Here is a 27,593-nt window from a genome sequence, read left to right as displayed (position 1 = left end):
GAGACAGATTTAAGGTTTGAGTCTAGTTTTGGTCGCTCTGTGGTGTGAAATGCTGAGTTTTGGATGAATGATGTTCTCCTGATTTACTTCTCAGGTTCCAAAGAGTACATCTACATCTCCATCATCATCGTACTGGCTTACCTCCTGAGTCTGTCATATGGGGTGCTGGCGTTCTTAGGCTGTAAAAGTGAGTCATTTTTGGGGGAAAGTGTTCGGCTACTTAGCTGCACCAGAGTTAGCTATAAGCTAATTTCATTTGTATTCAATCATGAGGATGATTCACACTCACAACTGTTTGATAATACAGAGGGAGTGTCTCTGTTCTGTGGTTTGACCCAGAAACTGATCCTGTTCCTGCAAGACCGGTGCTGCATTCAGGTCATGTAGGATAAAAGAAAGAAAAGTAGCAATGTGCCGGGTGGTTTATGCAGTTCACAGTTGATTATATAAGAGTCAGACACAAAGACAAAGACACGTAAAGCAACCACAAAGAGATGCAAAACAACCAGGCAGACATGCAAAATAACCACAGAGACATATAACAATCACAAAGGGACAAAAAATGACCACAAAGACACAGAAACCCCACACAAAGATACGCAATACAGTACTAAGACGCTCAAAACGACTAAAAACAGTATTTATTGAAAATACTGCATATTAGAATATTCAAAGTTCTTGGTATCTGATGTTATTAGGCATTACTTTATTACACATAATAATCAATATAACTATGAATAATGTACAGTTTATATCTTGAGATGTAATTTTTTTACTCAGTTTTTAAATGTCTTTAAAACGGCTCCCTGGTCAACATTTATCTGAGTTCACACATTTTTTTTATCTTTCTGTGAATTTTAAATCTTGTAACACTAAACTTTTATTTTCTCTCTCAGTCAGAGGATTAACGAGAGCCAGAGAACAAGAAGGAGGAGATGAAAATGTTGCACTGAAGGAGGCGAATGTGAAAGTCGAGGAAAATCCAGATGAAGAAAATCCAGCGGAAGAAAAAGCAGATGAAGAAAATCCAGTCGAGGAAAAAGCAGATGATGGATGAGATCAAACTGATTAAATCAATATTTCATGGAAGCTGAGAATGATACATGGAAAACAGAAGTGGGAACATATAATTTGACAAATGGAAGCTAAAGAATTTCTCTTTCAGTTGGATGTGAAGGAATTTATTATGATTAATTTATCATTATTAATCCTGGAAGTCTAATTCTGAATTCTTTTCTTGAGTAAAAGTCATGAAGCATTCCCTCACTGGAAGCACTTAGAGTGTGATGAGAGCTTTTTATATTTTTATTTTCTTTTTATTTATTTTGTCACCTAATGGAAAAATAGATTTAGGTAGGTTAGGTTTATTTGAGTTACATTTTTTTCATACTTTCTTTGTATTTCTTTCATATATTTTTCTTCTTGTTGTTTACCACATTTTACAGGTCCGTTATCATCACGTCATTTCCAGGAAAGCTTGAGTCATTTTCACCCAGCAGAGCTCTCATCACTCAGAGTAAACCGAGACGTCGGTGTGGGTGTGAAGGGCAAACTTGTTTTGTGTTTTTTCTTTAAAGAAAATGCTGTGAAATGGAGAACAGAAGCGACCACAAACGAAAGGCCATGTAGGTATTAAAGAGAGACTAACTGTGCTGAACAAAGACAACTGTAGACAACTGTGTATTTCATTGTTCGGAATTTATCTTGTTGTGTTTGTCTTTTAAAGGTAATTCAGGCTACATTCACAAAAAAGAGAGTGTCCCAAATCGGATTTGAAAAAATCAGATTGACCTGATTTGTGGCAGTTTTTCATGCAGTGTGGATGCAGCCACAGTCTCACTTTAAATAAAAATGCTCCTGATCCACATCCATGATCCGTGTTTTCTATAAACAAATGTTAACTGGATTAAGTGTCTTTCTGCATCGTTATATTTCAGAATAAAATTTTACATTTTGTGATTTTGATGTGTGGACTGCAATCTGTTGAAAAGAAATGTTATTCTAGATTTCAACTTTATGATATTGATAATATTGATTTGTTTTTACAAGACTGTATGTAATGTTTTTTTTCCATTCCAGGGTTAGGGTTAGGGTTATTTCACCAGAATAATCCACTGCTACTGTTGCTTCCCAGGGAGCCAATAAAACAGCTGACTAACATGTTTATGAATTTACCGTACAATATTTTGGCTCCCTGCTAACTTTGGCACAAATCTTTTGTTATGAAATTAAAGGGATCTGGACAGAAAAGCTTCCTGCTGCATGTAAAAGTTATCAGATCATTTTAAATCTCCGATATCACGGCTGTATTGGTGAAGATCTGAAATGTTTGCTGTTAGCTGTTTTTCTAAAATGTGACTGAAGTCAGTGAAGTAAAACAGCTCATTTAAAAAGTCGCAGTTAAAGAAACACGTTGGAATCTGATCCTCCGTCCTGCTGATGATCATCTGCTCAGACCAGTCAGACGAGGCACGCGGCCAAATCCTCAGCAGTTTGAAACCTGATAACATCTGCACACAGGATGTCACTTTCATTTGCACACACGAGTCTTCATGCTCCCAGACCCTTGTTTAAAGGAACAATTCATCCAAAAAAAAAAAAAACAAACATATTTTTGCTCTGGCCTGTTAATCCATCAGTTTTTGTGTTTGATTTGGGGTGAACTGTCCCTTTACACACTTGATTACAGGTAAAAGTTCCTTCAAACTTTTACGTCTTATTGTTTCTCATTAAAATGTGCCTGAGTAGCAGTGAGAAAGAAAAATGTGTCAAGAAACAACTTATTTTCAATTTTATTCCTTTACATCTCATAAACATTTCTAACATTGGACATTTGAATTATAATTTGTTTAAAAAAAAAAGAAGTTATTTTCAGGTATTAATAAGATGTATTTTCCTAAATTAAAACCAGCTGAAAAACACTCTTTCGTGTCTTAAAATGCATCCTGGATCCACTGAGATCAAGTTTGTCTTGAGCTTCTGAGATCAAAACTCTCTTCTGTTTAGTATCTGAGTCTTAAAACGTGTAGAAACAATATTTAAAACTGAGTCTGAGTCTGTAGAACTGGATAATTTCACCCTAAACCAAACAGCAGACAGAAAAATGTAAATGTTTATTCAAACCACACAAATAACATTTAAATAGTAAGATACTGGTTTAATTATTCACTTCAAATTTAAGAAAAAACACACACAGCTGTGTGCCCGAAAAAGTTGTCAAACAAACACAGTGAAGACGCAACACACTACTGAGAAACATGACTGTGTGTGTGTGTGTGTGTGTGTGTGTGTGTGTGTGTGTGTGTGTGTGTGTGTGTGTGTGTGTGTGTGTGTGTGTGTCACAGCAGGCGTGGGTTGTCCTCTCTGTAGTCGTGTGGGTCTCCGTTGAAGGGCAGATGTGGGGGGTGGTTACAGATTCCCATCAGGAAGATGATGATGGTGCCGAAGGTCATCACCGGGGTAACCAGGAAGAGACACAGCCGGTCCACCGTACGAGCGATCCCACTCCAGTTATCTTTCTCCTGTGAGGAGAGCGGCGAGGGTTCAGGTTTGATTTACACACATGGCCAAAAGTATGTGGACGACTAAACACAACGCAGTGATGTTAAATCCACAGAAATAAAGAATTTTAATGGTTTTATTTGAAATGGGTGAATGAGATTAATTTCATTTTACAAAACTATTATTATTATTAAATTACCAATATTTATACAAACTCCATAGTCAGAAGGTCACAAAGTTCTCCCTGGACGAATCGGAGTCACTGGACTCGTTTGATGATGAGGACGAGGAGTCAGGGGGACGGACGTTACCTTTATTAACATCAGTGATACAAACATTGTCTCATAATTTTCGTTAGGCTTGTAACACTTCTTCAGGTGCTTGGTCAACTACGTCCAGAGGTGGGAAGTAACTAAATACAAATACTTAGTTACTGTACTGTCAGTAGAATTTTCAGGTATCTGTACTTTACTCGAGTATTTGTTTTTCTGGCAACTTCTTACTTTTATCCCTACACTTTAAAACAAATATCTGAACTTTTTTTTACTCCTTACATTTTCAAAACAGGTTTGTTACTTCAGTTTTGTTGTATTTGAGAGGAATTATCGATCATTTTTATTTTGCAGCATTGCATGCCGCCTTTCCAACATCCAGACTGATTTCAGCCTAAATGGACGGAGCAGTAACTAATAGAGGAGATAATTCCTTGGTCTATTCATCAGCAAATATCACACACCGGTGGAACGAGACAAAAATGACATAAGAGACAAAAAAGACATATCTGTACTTCCACTTGAGTAAAAAATGTGTTTACTTCTGCCACCTGAGTCAATGTCGTGATATACTATAAATGTGTATGCTGAGTTTCTTAATTTATCAAACTGTGGTCATAAAAAGCCTGGTGATCTTCCAGCGGTTCATAACAGTCTAAAAATCAAACCCACTGCTGGTTAGTTTCAGTGTTTCACTTGATGTTGCCCAATCAGAACTCAGAATCTCACCTCGTTGTAGTCGTTCTTGTTGTGCATGTGTTTGATGATGTAGTTCGCTCCGTCCACAGCTGGCTTCATCTCTGCGTACAGCTGATCCGTCACACCTCCGTCATCCTGTGGCTTCACAACTACACAAAACACACACACACACACACAGTGGGTTCATGAATTCATAGACTCACAAACATCTGAACGCGTCGCTCAATAGTGACTGAGAACAATCTTGTTCAGTCTCAATCTTCGTTTGTTAAAAACAGGTGGAAAACTTCCAATGCCGAATCAGTCCAAAAGGTAATTTAATAAGTCAAGAAAGTCGCTGTTTGTCATAGTTTAGTTTAGTTTTGTCTGAAACCATCGAGTTTATATTTCTTCTGAAGTTAGGTCCCATGGTGGTCGACCAGAGGGGGCGTGGCTGTACTCGCTGCCGTTGAAGCAGTTACCTTGCTTTTAGAAATTCCCAGATGATCAGTAGGCGGTGAGACTAATGAAGTTGTGATACGGTCCCATTCAGGGATGCACTGATTGTGAAAATAGTTTAAATAATATGATTTTGTGGGTTTTGACCTCTTATGTCACAGTATTATCAGGGTTGTGAGAAGCTGCACAGGATAATTTCTGCTGTCTGAGTCCGACTGCAAACCTCCTCAGTTCTAGGGAACGATGGGAGGAGCTCATGATATCAACTTATCATCAACATCAACATCAGTGTTGTTTCCTGCTTGTTCCTGCAGGTTTCTGGACGTACTCGCTGCGTGTGTTGTTCGTGTCGTCAGTCCGTGTCTCTCAGACTGTTTCTCGAACATCAGCTCGCTGCGGGACTTGACGCTGTAGTACTCCTCTGCCGAGGCGATGTAGCCCACCGAGCTGGATCGCCGTGGCAACGCTCCATCCCACTGTGGCTCCGCCTCTGCAGGGCGGGACATGTGCAGGAGGCGGGGCAGCCGCTCGAGGAAGAACTGGACACGGAGGACAGATAACAGCAGCCTGTTAAAAGTCATAATGTGCAGCACTACAGGCCACAAACCAGACAGACTGTGTTATGATGAGTGAGTGTGTGTGTGTGTGTGTGTGTGTGTGTGTGTGTGTGTGTGTGTGTGTGTGTGTGTGTGTGTGTGTGTGTGTGTGTTACCCTCTTGGTCCAATCAGACATGATGTGCGTACTCGGTGTCCTGAAGTGCAGGTTGAGGACGACCACACAGTTCAACACCACCACCGTCACCAACACCATGATGAACATCAAATATCTGAGACACACAACACATTTTGTTCAATATTTTGCAGCTGTCACAGAAAATGTGCAGCTTTCCTGAGATCCGAGTGTCTTTGTTCAGACCGTGTGCACGCGCATGTGAACGTGACTCCAAGCTAAACAACAAGATTCAGGCTAAAAATACGCTGGAAATAACTTTTTTTAGTCATCTTGGCATGTTTGGGGTTTAGGAGACTTGGATTACACCAGATGAGCAGAATGGAGGCATTTTATCTTTTTATTCTCTTGTTTTTCCTGTTAGAAAACTGGTGATCCTGTGAAACTCCAGCAGTGTTTTGTGGACTAATAAAATAAACGTGACCTTCAATCGAGGGTGAGTAGACAATGACTGAATTTTCATTTTTGGGTGAACTATCCCTTTAAAAGAAGAGAATAAATCATGGTCAAACGTTCGGGTGTAATATTTTTTTAACATTTTTTTGCATCCTTTATGCAGTTTGTGTTAAACTTGAAAAAAAATTATAACTTAAAAAGGAACAAAAGTCAAGCTGTCACAGTCTGCGTGTGCGTGCGTGTGTGTGTGTGTGTGTGTGTGTGTGTGTGTGTGTGTGTGTGTGTGTTACATACTTAACAATAAGAGGAACAGACATGGACGTCTCTGGGAGCCTTTGAGAGATCAGCAGCAGGAAGACAGACTGAGCCAACAAGACTGAGATGGACAAGGTCATCTTCTCACCACCTGCACACACACACACACACACACACACACACACACACAACCAGGTCTACTGAGTCATGTCAGATAGCGGCTCTATAAATAAGCTTGAAGACGTAGCGAACACTTGAACTGATACAGATCTTTTTAAGACTAACATCAGCTGTAGCGAATATCCTGACTGTTGACAAGAACCTCATACAACTCCACTTTAAATAATCTGAATTCTGCGTGGGCCGACACCGACAATTAGAGGGTAAGTGAGAAAATATTGAGGAGGTGAGCGTGCACTGACTGTCAGCGGGCAGGTAGTAGACGAGCGAGGCCAGGAAGGAGATGAGCACACAGGGGATGATGATGTTGACGATGTAGAAGAGAGGTTTGCGTCTGATGACCAGGTAGAAGGTGATGTCCTGGTGCTTGTTGCTCTCCATGGGAATGTGCTTGTAGGTGTTTCTCTTGGCCGGCCGGTGGACGATCTCCCACTCGCCGTTCTCTGTCCAGAAGCAGCGAGGAACACCAACGATGACGAGAGACAGACAGTGTCAGGAGACATGAATTGCACATGGCTTTCACAAAATATTAACCCAATGAGAGTTTCTGATAAATATGAAAAGAAAAAATGACATCACTTTCTAATCATTACTCCCTGAATTCAAGCAGCAGAAGTTGAATGTGTGGCACATTCACACGTGTGTGTGTGTGTGTGTGTGTGTGTGTGTGTGAGATGATTACCCGTAAAGCTGGCAGGGTCGATGACGATCCACTCCACCGTCCATTTGCTGTTTTCCGTTTCGTTCTCATCTTCCTTCAAAAGCATCCTGATCTCTTTGGCGTTGTAGGTCAGCGAGCTGCAAAGCAACATGGGAAATGGAGTTTATACAGAAGAAAACATAAAGTAAAGCATTCCAACAACAAAATGGCATGTTTGCATGACAAAATAAGCATTTATTCACACATGAGCCACAGCTGCAGGAACATCTGCAGCTGGTCTAAACAATCATGTGATTATTTGTGATTTCTTGGGTAAAAAGTTTTTGTTTACGCCTCCTTGTTATTATCATGATGTGAGCTCTTGATTCAGTGTTTGGAGGTTCAGCTTTCTTTTTGAGGACTTCTGCACCTCCTTGATCAAACAACGAACATCTAGATCCATATTTTTCTCACAGTTAGTATCTTCATTATCATCCTGAGATCACATGATGGGTCATCAGCTAATCTCATAACTCACCATTCTGGAAAGGATTTTTTTTACACACTATTATCGTTGCTGGCATCAGCTCCCAAAAACTGAGCACTGGCTGGACCCAAGACTATACTTCACAAAAACACTTTCTGCTGGTTGCATACTTTTTCAGTTTATTAGTGTAAATACATAAATAAATTAATAGATAAATAAATAAATGTATCACAGGCTCCTTACGTGAATTTGAGCGTGCAGTTCTGCCAGTCGAAGGGGAAGTAGTTGACGTTGATGGAGCAGGAGGAGCGGAAGATGGCGGGAGGTAACCAGTAGCAGAGACCATAAGATTCCACCAGTACGTTACTGTAGTAGGCGACCTGGAACTGGGCGTCGTTACTGACGGAGAGAAGAGAGAAAGCAGGCAGGATTAACAACACAGAGGTCGTCACGGCGGCATCACAGGAGAGATCGGACTAAATAAACTCTACTGACAACACAAACTCAACTCAAGGTAAAATTCAGCTGCTCTGGAGCTTTCAGTCATGTCACATGATTTCCACCAGCTGATGGAGCTCACAGAGGGTAACGTCTTACAGTGCTCAGAAAAAACATGGAAATTTGAACATCTACAATTCCACGATAAACTACGATATGATCAAAAGCTCCAGAACAGTTTTTAAATGGACCTTCCTAAATTTCTGCAAGCTCTGTGAAGATCAGTCCCTCCAGGAAGCTGCGATGTTGTGAGTCCTGTGAATCCTGCACGACCCTGCGATTTTCTCCAATCACCACAACTTTTTTTGCAAATTTGACCAATCATCGTAGCTTCCTGTAAATTCCACCAATCATAGCAAAGATATTGTCATTGTTATTGACAGTTATCAATCCTCTGGGCACTTTTACTTTATAATTTTGTGCTGTTTTGACTGAGTTTAAGCTCCAAAAAGATTTGGTTTCTTTGTTTGTTCTTTGGTTTGTTTGTTTCAAAACGGCACCTGCTCTGACGTCATGATCATGCCATGAGAATAAAAACTATGACAGGCTACAGACTATAAATCAATAATAAATAATAAAAGTAATGGTATAAGAGCTGTGTGACAGGAGGACGCTGAGTTTGCTGCAGGTTGGTTTTCTGGTTTTCCGTCTCTGCTCATGTAAATAATTAAGAAACTGAGTCTCACTTGTTTTCCAACACGATCTCCGGCAGCCACACCATGTTGGCCGGCAGGCGGAGAGTCTGGATGCCGTCAAACTCTGTCACGTTCCACGTCAGCCGGTAGTCTGTCCACGTCTATCACACACACACACAGACAGTTAAAGCACTGTGGAGGAAAATGTTGCCTTCAATGTGAAGTTAAAGAGTAAGTGACAGTCATTTACTCACATGTTCTATCCAAACATTTGTCAGCAGCGTCTCATCTACTTCTTTCTACAAACGAAGAACAAATAACACAGATATTGGATTCCATTGGCAGTTTGGATTCATTTTTATGAAGATACCATTATCACATGAAACTAGATGGATCCGTTAGTATAAACTATGTCATCTTGTGGGGGAGTTGGCTAAATTCTGGTGAGGGGAAAACTAACATGGCCATTTTTAAAGGGGTCCTTTGATGTCTCACTTCAAGATATCTGAATGAAAACTGGTTCTGTGGGTTCCTCAGAGTCTCCCCTGCACAGATATGCCCTCTTCATGATAATCCCATGCAGTTTGGGGCAAAAATCATGCAGTTTTTTGCATGCAACATTATTTTCACCTGTTTCAAAAATTGTATATTTGAAGATTTCTGCATACTGGGGTCCCTGAGCAGTTCTGGAGTTGCATAAAGTGGGTCTGGTCTGGAAAGCCGAGACCGACTGAGCTGATTTGCATCAGGATTTCAGATTCTGGACCTCAGATAAGGATCACTTAGGAGTTTTTATCTTGACTACCCAGGTAGACTGACTCTTTCTTTTCCAAAGACAAAAGACAATTTATTCATTTTTTCTATTTTTCCAAACAAAAGAGCTCTGCTTTATTTTGGCGTATTTTCATTTATAAAAGTAAACATTTCTGTAAATGTGTGGTGGAGAGATTGTGTAATAAAATCTGCCAGCTGTTCTGTTTTAAAAGCAGCGTCTCCTTGTGAGTCTTGATAACTGTGCTGGTGAGAGTCGAGTAACTGATATAAATTATACTGCGACTATTCTTTCAAATTCAGAACAGAGATGCTGCAGATTGAACCCTGGGAAATAACACACTTTAGTTTACAGTACAGTTCTGTTGTAGGGTCCCAAATCACCCACTAATAAAGGGTCTAATACTGTCTAATAAAGAATATATTATTTCTAGTTTTTGCTAAACTTTGAAGGATCATTTTCCTGGCAAACCACCACACACACACACAGTCTATACCAGAGAGATGAGGTTGGAAAGCGTGAGTGCGAGGAAAACGTCGACGGCATCCTGCTGCTTCTCAACGGGACGCAGTTCTTTGTTGTATTCTCGTTCTTTTATCAGGTGGTGGATCAGACGCTCCTCCTCGTTCCTGCCCCAGCACACTGACACACACACACACACACACACACACACACACACAAACAAACGAAACGTATGCATTTTTCCTTCAACTGAGTCATGAATCCACAAAACCCATCAACATCAGACCAACAGCACACATTTGTAGGTTTAAGATCCCAAAACGTCTCAAAAATAAAGCCAGGACAAGTTTTGTTTTTTTGTTTTGTTTTGTTGTTCAAAAAAAGCAACAAATAATCTCAAGTTCACTTGCATCACTTCCAGCTGGAAGGCAGTGGTTATGATTCATTATATTCTGATACATCTTTGACATAACGAGAAAACTGTTATTTCCTCACATTCTGTTGATGATTTCAGTTCATGTTCGAATGTTTTAAACTAAAATTCTTACACATTGCTCCTTTAAACAAAACTAACGCAGTGTTCCACTGCATTCCACTGCACTCACACACACACACACACACACACACACACACACACACACACACACACGGGACATCAAACTGACCCTGAGAGTGTGTGAATACTTCCATGCCGGTCATATTTCAGAGTATCATGGCAGCTGCTGTGTGGTTCAGGATACGACCGCTGCTGCTGTAACTCCTCCGCTGCCACAGTGTGAGGAACTGGCAGACATTTCCCCTCCAAACACTGGAAGTTTACCACGCGGCCATGTTTGTTTTTTATTCTCACCTACAGTCAAAACGTCACGGCTGGGCTCCACCAACAAGGATTCATTTATAAACCTGATAAAATCATGGTTTGACTTAAGATTATACTGCACCAAACTAAGGAAGGAAAATTACCATCCGTTTAATTTTTAGTCTAAACATAGATTAAATTTATTTCTGTTGCACCAAAACTTTGATCCAGTATTATCTTTAAACTTTCCCTCGGGGTTTAACTTTTAAAGTGGCTCTCTTTCTGAGATGAACTGAGCACAGACAGTCTATTATTTATATTTGTGATGTCGTCCATTTTTAATCTTATACTATCTGAACATTTTACTCCAAACTTAATTTGACCGACAGGTTTTTCTCAAAGGAAAGATGAGAAATTAGTTTCTCTGCGAGCCATCATGAGTATGCTAACTAGGCTAACATATCTTTTAGCTAGCTAGCAAACAATGTCACGTTTTTTAAGTCCCAACAGCACATACATTTTATTTTTGTTTTTTATTTAAAGTCGGGTAAGTAAACATCTCCATATTGATTAAACTTCACACAAAGAACTAATCTTATTATATTAAATTAATCTTTGTTGGTTCAACCCAGTCTTGTTGTTTAGACTTTATCTTCTAATTTTATAATTTTTCATTGATTTTATTTTTGAGATCTAACTATTCATTTATCTCTGCAACTGATGACTATTTTCATCTTTAATTAATCAGATGAATGTTTTCACAATGAACTTGTGTAAATAAAATGTAATAAAACAGTAAAAACTCTTGTTTTGTCCAATTGGTATAAAAGACAAAGAAAAGCATTAAATATTTACATTCAAGAAGCAGAAACCAGTGAATATTTGGCATTCAGCTTCAAAGAAATAACGTTTAATCAGTTATCAAAATTGTTAATCATCGTTGTCTGTCAGTCAACTACTAGATTAACTGACTCCAGCTGTAAAATAATAATTCCAAAATTTCATTAAGTTCACTGACAAAACTGCAGTGTCCCATGTTTCATGATGTTAAAGACGAGTTAAAGATGTAAGCAAATAATTCAAGAGAAAAGCAAAGAAAGTCTTTTGTGTTTTAGCATAAAATTTAAATAAACAGAGATATTTACAACTGACACCAAACAAAAATAATGAGTTTGGGCCTCCAAGAACACGTCAGTCAACTTTTCATTCAACCAAACTTTGTATAACAGCAGGTTTACAACACAAGTTAAATCTGTGGGTCACATGTTAAAACAGTCACTCACCAGATGAGAGCAGAGCGAGCAGGAACACGGCACCCAGAGCTGCACGCTGAAGCTTCATGGCCGACTGACTGACTGCTGCTGAGACGTCCGGCGTCCTTTTACCCGCCGACCTTCTGCCAACTGACTGACTGACAGGCAGCAGCTGCAGAAACAGAGGAGAGAAAATAGAAAACACACAGAGGCCAGCTGCCATCATCTCCACTCTGTACGGGAAACAGAGAGAGAGAGAGAGAGAAGAGGGTCACATACAGGAATAACATCATAACAAACACATCAACTTCTGATTTACACGAGGAAATATGATTCAAAAACATCTCTAATTACATTTTACAACCTTTTTTTAGTCATAGAGAAGACATTTAACCACAAAGACATTACAAACTTCAAAAAACACACTGAATATTTAATGTATATGTAGATTTCCCTTCTTTAAATTTGACTTTAAAAGAAAAAAAAAGATAAGAATTCAGTGTCAGAGGCTGGAGGATGAACGTTCAACTGACCAGCGGGTCACTGGAGTTTGTCCACAGCTAATCTCTCGTACTACAGGACGCATCAGGTTAAAAGTTTGAGGTGATTCACAATTTTTGAAAAACCGAAGACATGATAGACATCCTGTCATTAAAAATATTGTTTGTGCTTACAGGAAGAAGAGAATCTAAAAACTAATTGCGGCTGTAAAACAATAACAGACTGAAGAGTCAAATTACAGATTTAAATTACAGAGTAAAGTTCCCGTTTGGATTTAAAGATCCTCTCCTGATATGTTTCAGGACGTATAAAATTAATCTGCTTGCAAATCATTTGCTCACAAGAAGTCTAATTAAATGGTTAACAGGTAAAAATGTTTTTCTCAGATTTTGTTTGGTTAAAATTATTTAGAATGGGATTAAATCGAAACTGTTTTGGGTAAAGTTATCAAAAGTACTGATTATTTTTCAATTTCACACGTTTAAAATAATATGATCTCCCTTAATTATACACAATGATCTAAATTCTCAGCTCAGTTCAGAATTTATTATCCAGCCTGAAGTTCTGAGGCAGAGCAAAAACAGTTTAATTATAAACAAAGAAAAAAATTATCCTATTTTGTTTGCCAAAGACTTTTTCTTTTTGCCGTGGCTTTTAAAGGTATCAAAAGTTTTGGAGCATAAATATTTTGGCTCCAGTTAACGTTAAGTTTTATATCAGCTCTGACTCCTATCGAAGACGCACACACACAATTTATCTGCATTCACTACACATCTTTATTTACCAGACAACAAAAACACAGACACATACAAACATTTCATCATGACAAAGACTTTAAAAATAAAAGTTTAGTTCATTAAGTGTGATTCATTAAGAATAAAAGGCTTCGATAAGTTTAAAAATCATAGATAGTCCATAAAGTTTATTCACGTATTATTTCTGTTTCCTGCATCGTGTCTCAGAGCGACAGGTTGACGTCGCACTTCATCTTGCCGCTCGTGAGGTTCTGGATCATCGAGATCATCGCAGAGTGTTTATTCAGCTCGTCCTCCTTCTGCTTCAGCTTCGTCTCCAGCTGACTCTTCTGCAGCTCCAGAGACGACGCCTGGAAAACAGAAAAACGCTCAGAGCTTCAGTTCTCTACATCTTTATAACGTCTATGTCCTGCATAGATATGATCTGTCTGAAGATTTACACCTGATGCAGTGAACACCTGACCAAACACCGGGCCGAATGTTTGAAGCGATATCCAAACTAATTTCTTCTTATTTTTGCTCATACTGATGATTTGATTTCTGTGATTCACCAATGTTTTATTTTTGCTCTCTTAGAGTAACACATCTTGTTTTTATCTCGTCCTCGTTGTTTACTGTCAGTAAAACAGTCGTCTTGGCGGCTCACTGTGGATCATCATCATCATCATCATCATCATCATCCTTCCAGCGCCCTCGAGATCAGAGACACACGTTGCTTTCACTGGTTTCTGTTGCTCGTTGCAACACCACGTTCATTCGCAGTCAGTCCAGCGTCCCTCGTCAGCAGATGTGGAGACGTGTTTGATCTGCTTCCTCTCATCTTTGCTCGGCTCTTCTTTGTGTCACAGCAGCTGAGATGGGAGGGATGCCACCATGAATCTCATTTTTTTCTGGACACGCATGAAGAGTCTTGTGTATGTTCATCAAGATGGAAAGTTCACGTCACACGAATGGAACAACACTTACGACGGCGGTGGGGTTTCCCCAGAGGCAGGCAGCGAGAGGAAGTGAACAAGCCTTCTACTCCACTACATGTAAGAAGCAAATATTACACCTGCCTGACAGCTTTAGTTACTAGTTGCAAATTACATTTTTCTTTCCCTCATCTCCTCTTCATTACCTTGATGCTGACGTCCTTCCTGGCCTGCTCCGTCTTGTGAAGTTCCTTCCTCAACACATCCACCGTCTCCTCCAGATCTTTAATCTCATAATCCTTTTCCTTCACCTTCTCCTCCTCGGCTCGCAGCTCGCCACGCAGACCTGACAGGAACAAGGCGAAGCATTTATTGAAACAGGTTAGAGTTCAAATACCTGCAGGAACCCGGGATTTTAACATGCGTGGTCTTGTGCACTGTGTATTTTGTTTAAAGGGATTCTATTTTCCCAACAGGAAATCCCAATTATAGCAGCCAACTGTCATGCTCTCCAAACCAACCAAACTCCATAGGCAAAATCAGTAATTTCATCTCTCTGAACACAGCAGGTGTTGGTCTACTGCTGCTTCAATCTGTTAGTTTGTCTGTGTTATTGTGTGACTTTGTAGAATCTGAACTAACCTTTTATAACACCAAAGTCACACAATATCATAAACAAACTAACAGATTGAGGCAGCGGTAGGCCAGCAGCTGCTGTGTTCTGTGAAATAAAATGATTGATTTCGCCTGTGGAGTTTGGCTGGTTTGTAGAGAGTGATACTTGGCTTACACAGAAAAGTCTGTCAGACAGCACGGTAAAGTGCTGAAAATATTCTAAATATAGTGCACTCTAAAACTGACAGCAGCAGTAAATGGCTTAGCTTCCTACACCGGAACTCCTGCAGTGTCGACCTCCATCTACTGTAGGTAACACACTGACTGTGGTAAATACCTCATACAACCACACCTCAAATAATCTGAACTGTCCCTTTAATACAGCTGTGCACATGCAGGCTGTACAATCTGAGTGATGCAGCCAAACCTGTGATGTCACTGTTCTTCTGCTGGAGATCCGATTGGAGGGATCTGATCTCCTCCTGTCTCTCCTCCAACACTGCAGACATCCTGAGGAAGACAGACAGGCAGAATTCAGAGAGGCGCTGACTGTCGTGCTTCCAGTTGTGTTTATGTAAAAAGAAGTAATGTTATTTATCTCTGCAGTCAAGTCGTGTGTCTGTGTGTGTGTGTGTGTGTGTATGATTACTTCTCGTGCTGCAGCTGCATTGCCTCCTGGGTCTTCCTCAGAGTTTCATTCTGTTTGTTGAACCTGCACAGGACATTGATCTGTTATACACCTAAAAAAATATAATTAAAAAAGACTGTACAGCCCAGTAAACCTGCCCGTAGTTTGTTCTCACATGGCCTGAAGCACAATACAAAGGTTGACTGAGCTGCGTTTCCACCCAAAGTACCCAGAACTTTTAGTCCCAGTAACTACTTTTCAAGGAACTAAAAGGTTCCTTCCGCATGTTCCCACTGCAGCCTAAAGACCATGCCTTTTTATGTTACACATGTTGAGTAAAATGAATGTTTTTTAAGATATTACAGCGATTGAGATGCTAATTGCCATTAGCACATTAATGACAATTCCTATTATATGTTAGCATCGAGCTAACAGAAGGAATTACATTATAAAATTGATTCAAGAATCTTAAAAAAACACAGAATTACGATACTTAAGAGAATCATTTTTTGTTCTCAGACCTCTATTGGCTACATTAATCCCTACAGATACCAGTTGGCTCCATTTCATCCGAATTTATAAACTTTCAGAAAACGTATACAAATACAGACAAAATGAAAGCATCGTACAGACATAAGGCCCCGTCTATATCCATATGTGGATCTAATGATTAGCATAAATGAGCGTTCATTGATCAACTACATTCTAAGGCTCTATTTTTTTGAAGACTGACAGATAAACTGAATTTATTATGAATCTGTTGTGTGTTTCTTTTATCCGTCCTGCCTGTCTGTCTGTCTGTCTCTGACCTGTCCAGCAGGGCGTTGTAGGCTCCCTTCAGCGCCTGGTGTTCCTCTGATTCCTGCTGCAGCCTGGCGTTGTGCTGCAGGAGCTCTTCTGTGTCGGCCTTGGAGCGCTTCACCTCCACCTCCTGGTTGCTCAGCTCCCCCTGCAGCTCCTCGCGGCGACGCTCCGCCTCCTTCAGCAGAGAGCCCAGCTTACAGGCCTGCACACAGAACACACAGAACACACACACAGAAAATACAGAGCTGAAAATAAATATCAGCAAACAGAAACTCTAGGCTGGAGATGGTGAGACTAACTTAAGGCTAACCAGCGCTGTCTGATGTATTAACTAACAGAGTGGTGAGGTCGGACAGCAGTACCCTGGTGTTCAGTGTTCCTGTAGCCGCTGTGTGTGAACGTTACCTCGGCCTCAGCTTGAGCTCGTTGGAGACGATACTGAGCGATGAGACGGTCGGCCTGAGAGAGAGCAAGAGCCTTCGCCTCCAACAAGTCCTGCAGTCGACTCTCCTTCGACTGACGGGGACACAAAGAGATCATAGGGTTCAAAAAACTGAGACAACCAAGAACAGATCTCAATTAATGAAGCTGCTTTAACAAAAAGTCAAAGAGGTAAAACTCTACAAATACTCTACTGGTTTGAATATTTGCTAATACTGTACAAAATTTATTTATCTGGAAAGTTATTTCTTAGTAATAACTATTTTATTATATGTATAAAAACAAGGACAGAAAAAGAAAAAAGAGAAGAAACAGTAAAATACAATAACACACTTACAGCATCACATAAATTCTAAATTTAATACAATTAAATACAACAACTGCCTCAAGTATTACAGCAGAGTCAAACAATTAAATGATAATAATCTTCAAAGGCAGGAATTAGTGCAAACTAAGCAGCAAAGTCATCTGTCATTTAATCACAACTGTCACTGTTTCAAAAACAGCTACATTTTCCAAGTAAAATAAGTTCAAATATCCGTCCAGCCGAGCGAACATCTCGCAGTATTCATCAGAAGAAAAGAGAATTTACTGAGACAAACGTTCTCACCGCAAATGCAGAGAGCTTCTGTTCATAAACGTCGATGATCTCAGACACATGAGAGTCTTTGTGTTCCTGCAGCTACAAACAAACAAACAAAAAAAAACAGCAGTGAAAAATGCAGCTCACACTCAGACAGTGTTACCAGCTGAAGGCAGTAAGTTAATTTTAAAACTTTTAGCCTGCCGTTTGGTACAATAAAGAACATGAAATCGTGCATTAATTGGAAAAAATGATACTGCCAAGTTAAATGTTTTGCAAATTGGTCTTTCCTAACTTAAGTCTTGTCTTCTTGCAGCTGTGAACGGATCCATATCTACATAAAACTGCAAAAAAAAATAATAAAATAAAATAAAAAATTTGGTCTGCTACACATTTCAAAATAAAAGCTGTGAGCAGGTGTGTGGGTGGCTGAACACACTTCAAAATATGCACACTCATTTCAGCCTGAATATTGACCACAGAATTTGCAGTCTGGCCATCTACTTGAGTATGAACCATTCTGAAGAAATATCTAATTGATTTTGACTGATATTAGAATTGCGATATGATTTCTGATATTAGAGGAAAGGATAATCTTTACATCATTATTCTCATTTTCATTGAAAAACACATTAAAACGATTATGGTGTGTCATTTTTCTCAGGGATCTGAACTAAACAAAGATGTTTTCTGAAGTCTAGAGAATGATTTGTTGTCCAGGACGCCTCTGCAGCACCACAATATTTCATTTAAAATGACATTTTGACACATATTTCACCTTTAACAAATATTGCGCATTCTGCTATTTAAAAATTGATGTAGACCATAATGTAATTTCTATAATTTTCCAATTAATTCAGCCCTAATTTAAAGTTACTGTTAAAGCAGCATTAGTATTTGATTATATGAGTATTTACAAGATTCTTTGATTTGTTTTTGAATATAATTTCTTCATGGTTATATGATGAGAAGTTAAATCCTTAAATCAATTTCTTCAATCATTTCTGCTCTCAAAACTCGCACACACGTACAAACTGTACCTCAAAGCCGTTCTGTATCTTCTCAACCAGACTGTGGACACCACTGGAGGACTCCAGTATGCTGGGAGGCGGGACTTCCTGCACTGCAACACGTTTGACGGACAGCTCGCCCTCCCTCTGGCGATAGGCGTTGTTGGCGGCCATACTTTCTCCCAGACTTGAGAAAAACGATTTCATTAATTCAGAGCAGGAAACTGACAACTAGTTTGTCCACAAGTTACATTCACATAATTTATTTTATAAACTTTTTTTTTTTCTATTAATTGTTGGGAAGAAAATGAATCTCTTTGTACGGTTTGGACGTTTAATGCACACAACTGGAAAGTACTGATCTACCTGGGAAGTTAACTAGCAGACACTTACTGCACGTCTCATAAGCTGTGCAGAAACATCAGTGTTTGGGAGAAAAAGAGGAACGGACACGTGGAAAAATTTCACATTTGATGGAAAACAAGACCCCTTATAAACCACATGGAGCAACAAACATCAGTCAAAACACAACAAACTTATATCAACATGTGCAGACAAGTCGTCCTGAAATTCAAGACTAACCAAGAAGCTTTCGGTGAGTTTTATTTAGTTTTTTGAGTCTGAATGAAGTGTGTTTTACTAGGAGTTAAAAAAAAAAGCAATTGATATCATCTTAGTTCAATAAAGGAGAGAAACTTTAATTCAGTTCTTCCTGTGTTGGCCAATAAATTCTGATTTGTTTACAACATGAAGCTGACAAACTAATAAATGTGACTGCATTCGGTGACCTTTTATAAATGTGCTGTTTACAGCGAGTGACTCACACCAGTGAGGGGAAGTCTGGGAGGGGTGTGGCTTCAAACAACAGGGAGAGTCCAACCTGCACACGCTCTTTGTGGTGGGACGTCAGGGCCAGAGAGAGGGGGGTCACGATCCTCTGGTCCTGAAAGATCGAGACAGGAGACAGAGAAAACCACCGAACAGAACAGAAAGAAAAAGATGAGACAGGTGATGACACAGAGTGTGTGTGTGTGTGTGTGTGTGTGTGTGTGTGTGTGTGTGTGTGTGTGTGTGTGTGTGTGTGTGTGTGTTGGGGGCTGTGGTCAGCATCATGACCAGTTGCAGTACCTGTAACATCCTGTAGAAGCTGGTCTCCATGTCCTTCACCTGTTGCTTCAGTTTGCTCATTAACTCCAAAGTCCTCAGCAGAGCTTCTGCAAACACCTGACTGAGACACAAACACACAACTTTAACTGTCGTGATTATAAAGACAGTTTTCAACATCTCGGGTGAATAAATCGTAAGCCGCACTTTAAAAGAAGCCTTTTCCTGTTTTCCATTTTATAAATAACAAAATACAGTATAATACAAAACATAATAGTGAGTTAAAAAAAACGACAGATCGTGACAAAAATAAAATAAAACAAACTAAATCAGCATGTTCTCAGGATGTTTACGAACACGGCCCCTGAACTACGACATTCACTCACCTCAGATCATTGTCAGAGCCAGGAGGGAGGCAGGTGAGGGCGCTGTTGCTATGACAACAGGAGAGGAGGGATTCAACCTGCGAGAGGCAAAGCTGAGCGTTCACCTGAACGGACACCAACGATCTGGTGGAGTCCTCAGCGCACAGGGGTGGAGGAGTTAAGGCTTCAGAACAAACAGAAACACACAAATACACACAAACCGCAGATCGATACAGTCAGCTGAGGCTCTGGTTCCCAACCTGGGGCTCCTGACCCCCACCAGGGGTCGCCTTCTTGATTTTAAAGGGTCTCAGAAAACATTTTTAAAAATGCAGTGGGCCTGTATCTCAGTATTTCACTCAATGACGTGAAGAGAACAAAAAAGAAACTAAACAGCCTCGTCCTGTATTAGAAACTAAAGAACAACAGAACAGAACAACAGTCGAGCTTCAGAGAGAAAAAAAGAAGCCTATTAAAGTAAATTCAAAATTCATTTAAATCATTTATTTTACACAAATTCTTCCTGCAGTTATTGTGGCACCAGTTGGGTGAACTGTACAGTTTATCAGATGTTTTGTGCTGTTATTGTTATGTATTCAATTAATATAAAATATTCATAAAATATGTCACTTAGTGAGTGACAGTGTACTCAATTATAGAAACGGGGTTCCCTTAAAGAAAAAGGATGGGAACCACTGAGCTGAGGGATATTGAGCAGCAGACTGGTGACATGTGTGACGCGGCGGCAGTGTTTTCTCAGATGAGCGTCTCCCTGTGAAGGATCGAGGCCCTTCAGCAGCTCTAACAGGACTGGGAGCAACATTTCCACGAAGCTCAGCACGCAGTCAGACACGCTCTCCGCTCCCAACGCCTCCTGGACGGAAAGAGACACACAGAAACGTGAAAAAGAAAAGTAGAAGACCTACATAATTTAATTTTTTATGCTATTTTTTTTTTACTGATAACAAAATATTAAAGTTCATTGTAGGAGCTTCAAATTCTCTATTCCGGCTGAACGATTTTGAAAAAATATCTAACTGCGATTTTTTTGACTGATGCTGTTGATGTTAAAATCAGACTATGGTGTTGTTGTGAGTTTTTTTTTTTGCAGGAATCTGTACCAAACAAAGATGTTTTGTTAAGTCTGTAGAATCTGATTTGTAGGACAGGACATCTCTGCCTCATCACATTCATCAACAAAGTTTTTTGACGCACATTTTGCCTTTAACAAATATTGCACCTCCTGCAGAAAACAACATTGCAATTTCAATAAAAATTTCAACTGATTCTACAGCCATACTGGTCTGGTAGATGAAAATTTCTTACTGCCAATTTTTTTTCTTTACCAGCCTGAACATAAAATGCATATAAATATATAAAGCCTTTTTGTGTTGTGTACCATATGTTCACATTTAAACTGACAGTCATTTATTTTATAAAACAGATAAATTTTATAAACCTATCAATTTCAACAGTGTTTTTTATTTGGATTATTTTATTTAGAACATTTCACACGCTGTGCAAAATCTCCCCTTATTTCCTGTCCTCTACCTAATAAAGACAAAAAAATAAAAAGACTATTTGACCTCCAAAACTTCAGTGTGTCGCTTCAGAGCTGCACAGACCTGCTGCAGGAAACCATGAACTCAGATGACTACAACTAAAAGGCATTTTAGTCAAAAGACTAGGACTAAAACTAGGCCTGAATAAAAATTTGCTGTCAAAATGCAAGCTGGTTGTACATCATCACCTCTGAGCATCACGGCTGAGACACTATTTTAACTGACAGTGATTCAGACATCAACTGAAAACCGACCAAACTGGACTCACAGACAGACCTGGTCTTAGTCTAACCACTACACCGTGCTGCTGTTCCACACCAGCTGACTGTCTGTCAGTGTCCGCCGTACCTCCAGCAGCTCATCCAACAGCTGCAGGGCCTGGAGCGAGCAGGACTCGGCGCCGTCCACGGGCGAGCTCAGCCACTGCACCAGGGCGATCCCACACTCAGCTTTGCGTCCGCGGTCCGGTCCCGCCCCCTGCCTGCGGCCTGCAGCTCTGAGTTTGGCTGGTTTGAAAATCACCTCGCACAGCAGCGAACGCAGCCCTGGGACACTGCACATGGCCCGGAGAAGCTCCAACACCTGCAAACAGACATTTCAGTTTCAACATTTTTTATTTTGATTATCTTGTTATTTATTTAGAGCATTTCATACGCCACACAAAATAAAATGCCTCCCTCTCTCATCTCAAATCTCATGCTCTCACCTTATTTCCTGACGCTGTCGGTGGCAGAGTTTCACATTAGAGACGTAATTTGATGCTCCACATAACGTTTTTATTATTAACCACGACTGACATATTTTTGACACCTGTTTCAGTGACTATGTGTGCGGTTGGAAAGTTAAATAAAGATATACAGTGATGTGCAAATCTTTAGTTTCTCTTGCCTCACCTTTGCTGCAGAGTCTGGGTCTTTTGAGTGCAGCAGTCCCAAAACTTGAGACACACATGCTGACAAGTGTGGATACCTTGAAATGGAAAAATGGTTAATGTACGGTCACTGAAGCAAACACTGAGGTCCAGCGCTCTATGTGACAAAACGTGCGTGTGCGCATGTGTTCGTGTGGGTGTACCTCGTGAGGCAATCTGCGATCTTTGGGTTCTTCAACAGGTCAACCAAAAGGTCAACAGAGTACTTCCTCGTCAGAGTACCATCGCCGTTCACGATGATGTTGAACACGAGCTGGAAAGTCTGGTGGATGTTCTTTGCATCAAAGAGCTGAAGGAGAAACACAAACATAAACAGAGAAGACAAATGAGTGAAATGAGCCCCTGGTCTTAAATGTGAGCAGAACCCAGTAGAAAGTGTTTCTCACCCACCTTTTCTCCAACCTTCTCATTCAGAGTGAGACTGGCCAGTATAGACAACGTGAAGACCACCACAGTCAGACTGTTGTGAGCCAGGAAGGTGATCAGAGTACGGTAGAACGGCTTCACATTGTCCTGCAAGAACACACACACACACACATACATACACAGACATTACATGCAGGAACCAAGACGAGGCACTTAAACCAAAACTCAACTCAACAGGTTGGGCTAAATATAATCAGGCAACCACGAAAAACTCTGTCAACATGTCCTTGTTCTAGACCTGTTCTCTCATGGACACTAACAGCTAATAGCTCTATTTTAAGAAGAGGATTCTGACTGTTAGCATTTATTTCTTGATCGGTCAGCCACATTTTCGTAAATGACATTTTAGATGTCTTGTTTTGTCCAATCAACAAACCAAACCTAGAATCATTCATTTTACTATCACAAAAGAAAAGGAAATCTTATTTTCTTTAATTGATTATTAAAATTCTCCCCAGTTAATTTTTTGCAAATGAGAGCTGCAACGATTAACTGATTATTAATGGACTGTTAATCGACAATTAATGTGATCATTAATTAATCAGTTTGCATAAATTTCTAAGAAAAAAACTCAGAATTCTCAAATTCCAGCTTCTTACATGTGAATATTTTTTGGTTTCTTTACTGATTAAACTGAATATCTTTGGGGTTGAGAGTAAAACAAGACATTTGTAACGCCACCTTGGGCTTTGGGAACCACTGATCGACTTCTTACACCATTTTTCTAATATTTTAAAACAAACAACTACTAATCAATTAATCAGGAAAATAATCAACCAGTTAATTGACTATGAAAATAATTGTTAGTTGCAGCCAAACTGTCGATCAGTTAATGAAATAATTGCGTCTGCTCTACACAGCGGCAGATACGCGCTGCAAACCTGCGATTCTGCTGAAATAAAATGCTACTGAAAATTAAGATGTTCATGCAGGTTCTCACACTCAGCAAACAATCGACTGTGATCACCAGACTCACCAGAGACTTGATGTGGCTCTGCACGGAGTGGTTGTCGTGACACAGGTTGGCCATGAGGCCGAGGCACGGCATGAGGAGGTCGTCACTGTGAGACTGGCTGTGAGACGTGACCAGAGGTAATGTGGTTAGCTGAACGTCACCTATATGCAGCAGTTCAGCGTATCGTACTAGAAGATGTGAGACATGAGATGTGGTTCTTACATATTGGTCATGAGGAAAGTGATGAGCTCACGTATGTAGTTTGTGGACTGGAAGATGCGAGTGTTGTAAGTCAGTTTCTGCAGCACCTGCAAACACTGAACGACAAAACGAGACAACGTTAATAATCATTCGCTGAATTTTACAGAACAGAAAACTATTCGGATTCAGAAGATCAAGTGTACCTAGGGATTTGTAGAGACATCATCTATCATTGTGAGCCCTGAGTTGGGTTAAATATTGAAGGGACAAAACATGTTGGTCTATGTGATAATAGATGGTGATATGTGGTGAGGAGTAGATACTAATATTTTTCCCGCAAATGAGACATTTTCCAGCCTGGAAACAGAAGCACACTCTCACGATGTACAACAAGAAATGCACTTATTTTGAAGGTATAATTTTGGCTTCTATCAAAACACACTGGTCATATTTCAGGCAACCTTATAGTAACAAGGAGAAATGTTGGTTCCAAACCTCACTGCTTCAGCTGTCTAGTGGAACCAACAATTACTGAGGGATTTAAAACACTAATTAACATTAAGATGACCATAATATAAACTGTGCAGCAGCTGTGAGGATGAAATGTCAAGTCTTTTGCCTGTGGTCTGTCACTGTTTGACTGAACAGCATCATGGGACGTGAACCTGATATTTGTTTACTATAAGCAAACGAAATGTGTCATTTAGTGTTTTTAAAGTCATTCTACTAAGCTGAAACAGATTCCATATTCTGTCTGCTGCTGCAGAGGGCTCACACTGTGCGTGCCACAATGTCAGGTACAGTCGGCCTAAATAAAGTCAGTGATCATTAAGAGTTAAAAAGCAAAGCTTTTGGTTGCAGTTTTTCCAGCTTTGCCTCAAGACTGTGTTACACCTCCATCTCTGGCATAAAATCAAATGTCCCTGACAGACGGCACCCATGTCTATAACTCACACGCTGCTCAAAGCATTAGTACAGAAGAGTACGCAGGGGAAAACAACTGAAGTGATGAATGTACCTGCAGTACCAGGGGTTCTCCTGGTGTGGCGCTGTGGCGATGGATGACAGAGGACAGGGTGCTTGTGAGGCTGTAGCTGCTGTGGAGAATCTCACGACTGTTATCATCACACGCTGAAGGAGAGAGTATGGAGGTGGGGAAAAACAATGACTGTTTCAGAAAGAGCTGAAAGTTCAGTTTCTGTCTCAGGAATCTCACACAATCACAGACCAGCAATCAAATCCTGACAGTGTTGCTTTCTGTTTTCACACTGTCTGTCTGTGTCTGTGTTCACAGCAGCAATCTTTATCAAGGGTCACTATAAAAGGAGAAGAGCTCTGTAACAAGAATCACACCTCTACATCTTCTGACTCACTGAGACTGTATATCTGACATACACATCACAGAAATACCCCCCGGTTTTTAAGCACTAGCTGATTAGATCATTCTTAAACCTAGGAGAACAGCAAGGATCGTCTTGCTGGCTGTGTAAGATGCAATTTGTGGTCATGTGAAACCCATCAGTCACCAGTCTGTGTCAAGAAGATTTCCCAAAAGTTAACAGGGCAACAAGTTAGCAAACTGCCAAGATAAAAAGTTGACCCTAGCTCCTGTTTCTACATGATGTCAACATGAAAACCTGAGGGGGCGATACTGTATATGTATTCAGTATGTACAGGGGTGGACTTTACCTAGTTGTGCGAGCAGAGAGATGATGGAGCTTGTCAGGGCCGGGCTTGTATTTGGGTTTCCGGCTAACTCCACCAGCCCATTCACACACTCACTGGGCAAAACCTGGCCTGACGACAGCAGCTGGTCACATTTCAGACCCGAAACCTCCTGCAAACACAGCATGCATAATGTAGATATACTCCTGAGACTGCGAAGGAACAGTATGGAACATTACAACCAACTTCCAACGCAAAGATACAATATCAGTATCAATATTTTGGTTTGTGATCACAGGGCAAAAATAGAATTTAATTTTGGTTCGATCGCATTAATAAGAAACAAGCGTAGAGTCAGCAGATTCTGGGGGACTGAGTTCATCACCACATCTCATACTCAAGTGAACTAGAGCTTAAAGATATATCTTAATTTTAAATTAGTTTAAAAGAATGGTGTAACATAATTTAAATGTATCCATGATTTTTAACTCACTGGTGCAACCCAGCCTCAGAGTTCATTTGACTAAATCTGATCAGTGCTTCTGGAGTTTCTCAACTCAGGTTTAGTCAACTCGAGATCAGGATTAGGCTCAGAGTTTGTTAAACCTGCTTTCTGAAACAGGCCCCAGTGAAGCAGACAGCAGAGCTCACCTCCACTTGTTTTTGTAGCTGTGTTGCGTTCTGTGCTGTCCTGCCGTCTCTGTAGTGTTGGACAGCCAGCAGCAGAGACTTCAAACATGTAGTCATGTCCATCCTGTAGAACAAAACCATAGTGAGACCAGGACTGAGCAATATGGATTATAAATCATATCTTCATATTTTCAGGCTCTTTTGCAATCTACACATTTTGTCTAAAACAACATACCATAATCTGATAGTGCAAATACATGATCGTATAGAATAAGATACAAAAGGGCTGGGCAATATGATTTGATAAAAAACATCATAATTGATACTGCAGCAACAATGGAGGGGTGACCATTGACGCTTTCACAAAATATTAACACAATGAGATATTTAATAAATAATTATCAGTAATGTGGATACAATTAGGGCTGGACGGTGTGGCTTATAAATAATATCTCAGTATTTTTAGGCTGTGTTTACAATATATGACACTAGGACTGCAACTAACAATTATTTTCATAGTCGATTCTCTTCTCTATTAATCAATTAATAATTGTTTTATGTCAGAAAATGGTGAAAAATGTGTTGAGTGAAAAAGAGGTTTCCAAAAAACTAAGATGACGTCCTCAAATGTCTTGTTCTACTCACAACCTAAAGATATTCAGTTAATTGTTAGAGAGGAACAAAGAAACCAAAAGATATTTACATTTAAGAAAGAAATTTACTGTAATGCAGCCTTTATAACGAGGAGACATCACATATGACAAAATCTAAGACGATATCTAATCTCATATCACACTATCAATATATTATCGATAAATTGCCCAGCCTTAAGTGAGACATCATATCAGCTCGCAAAGTTATGCTTTCAAAGAAAAGTTAAGTAACGTTTTACAACGTCCGTCTTTAGCCTGTAGCTTGCTAACACTAGTTAGCTAAGAAGCTCTATCTCAGGTTCATGACGACTGCAATGTTAAACTAATTTAAAAAGGGACTTTAAATCCTTAACCGCTGCTCATTTGTTTGAAACACTTACATGATATATTTTCTCTTCAGACTACCTCTGGTGCTTTTTGTCTCTTTGAGAAACATAAACAAAAACCGGCCACAGACACATCAGCTACTTCCTCCCGCTCCGAGCTTCAAACTGGACTGGAACATACCATGTTCCACACAGGGGAGACAGGTTATGTTAAATTTACATCGATCAAGTCTATTCTGATTCGTTTAGAATAATAACGAATGGAATATCTTACTATGTTGATTTGAGCTTTAAATCAAACAGCAGATAAAAGTTTAACACGCTTTTTTAATCAATTCAATGATGATACCGCCGCATCACCACCCTGCTGTATGTTTTGAGCAAGGCCACACGTAATCTGAAGGGGCGGAGCAAGAGCAAGCATTTTCAGGAAATAAACCCTCGCAGCTGCACGCGGAGCTCGGATGTACGTCCGATGGAGGGAGCGTGACTTTGTCAGCTTAATAA

At 40.0% G+C, this 27,593-nt stretch overlaps 3 protein-coding genes across 3 annotated transcripts in view; 1 reads left to right on the top strand and 2 right to left on the bottom strand.

Moving 5' to 3' along the window:
* The window catches only part of LOC146307865 (hemicentin-1-like), a 45,698-nt gene extending 44,439 nt beyond the window's left edge, over positions 1–1,259 (top strand). The window contains exons 16-18 of the mRNA XM_084710415.1: positions 95–187; positions 308–378; positions 987–1,259. Of these exons, the coding sequence (XP_084566541.1) occupies positions 95–187; positions 308–378; positions 987–1,094 (272 nt within the window). The 3' untranslated portion in view covers positions 1,095–1,259. The remainder of the gene's footprint in view (positions 1–94; positions 188–307; positions 379–986) is intronic.
* A 1,517-nt stretch (positions 1,260–2,776) lies between these two features.
* On the bottom strand, positions 2,777–12,204 carry chrnd (cholinergic receptor, nicotinic, delta (muscle)). The gene is made up of 12 exons (XM_084746847.1): positions 12,048–12,204; positions 10,000–10,145; positions 8,986–9,030; positions 8,783–8,892; positions 7,842–7,997; positions 7,154–7,269; positions 6,714–6,914; positions 6,331–6,442; positions 5,623–5,737; positions 5,239–5,449; positions 4,503–4,621; positions 2,777–3,521 (listed from the first exon to the last, which is right to left on the bottom strand). Exons 1-12 carry the CDS (start codon positions 12,103–12,105, stop codon positions 3,339–3,341), a joined length of 1,572 nt encoding a protein of 523 aa, XP_084602973.1. The 5' UTR covers positions 12,106–12,204; the 3' UTR covers positions 2,777–3,338.
* A 1,066-nt stretch (positions 12,205–13,270) lies between these two features.
* Positions 13,271–27,288, bottom strand: cip2a (cellular inhibitor of PP2A). Its single transcript, XM_084746848.1, has 22 exons — positions 27,141–27,288; positions 26,129–26,231; positions 25,502–25,649; positions 24,831–24,943; positions 23,834–23,928; positions 23,633–23,729; positions 22,621–22,743; positions 22,374–22,519; positions 22,193–22,268; positions 21,648–21,881; positions 20,449–20,611; positions 19,759–19,906; positions 19,397–19,496; positions 19,093–19,211; positions 18,299–18,455; positions 17,286–17,357; positions 16,640–16,750; positions 16,240–16,436; positions 15,452–15,514; positions 15,230–15,312; positions 14,394–14,533; positions 13,271–13,623 (listed from the first exon to the last, which is right to left on the bottom strand). The coding sequence occupies exons 1-22, from the start codon at positions 27,194–27,196 to the stop codon at positions 13,477–13,479; spliced, it is 2,691 nt and encodes an 896-aa protein (XP_084602974.1). The 5' UTR covers positions 27,197–27,288; the 3' UTR covers positions 13,271–13,476.
* Between the last annotated feature and the right edge of the window lie 305 nt (positions 27,289–27,593).

Source organism: Lutjanus erythropterus, chromosome 21 (genome assembly GCF_056507025.1).
Source record: "Lutjanus erythropterus isolate fLutEry1 chromosome 21, fLutEry1.hap2, whole genome shotgun sequence".
In the NCBI taxonomy this organism is placed as follows: domain Eukaryota; kingdom Metazoa; phylum Chordata; class Actinopteri; order Lutjaniformes; family Lutjanidae; genus Lutjanus; species Lutjanus erythropterus.
The sequence above is the reverse complement of the archived record's forward strand: the minus strand, read 5'-3'. Positions and strand labels throughout refer to the sequence as shown.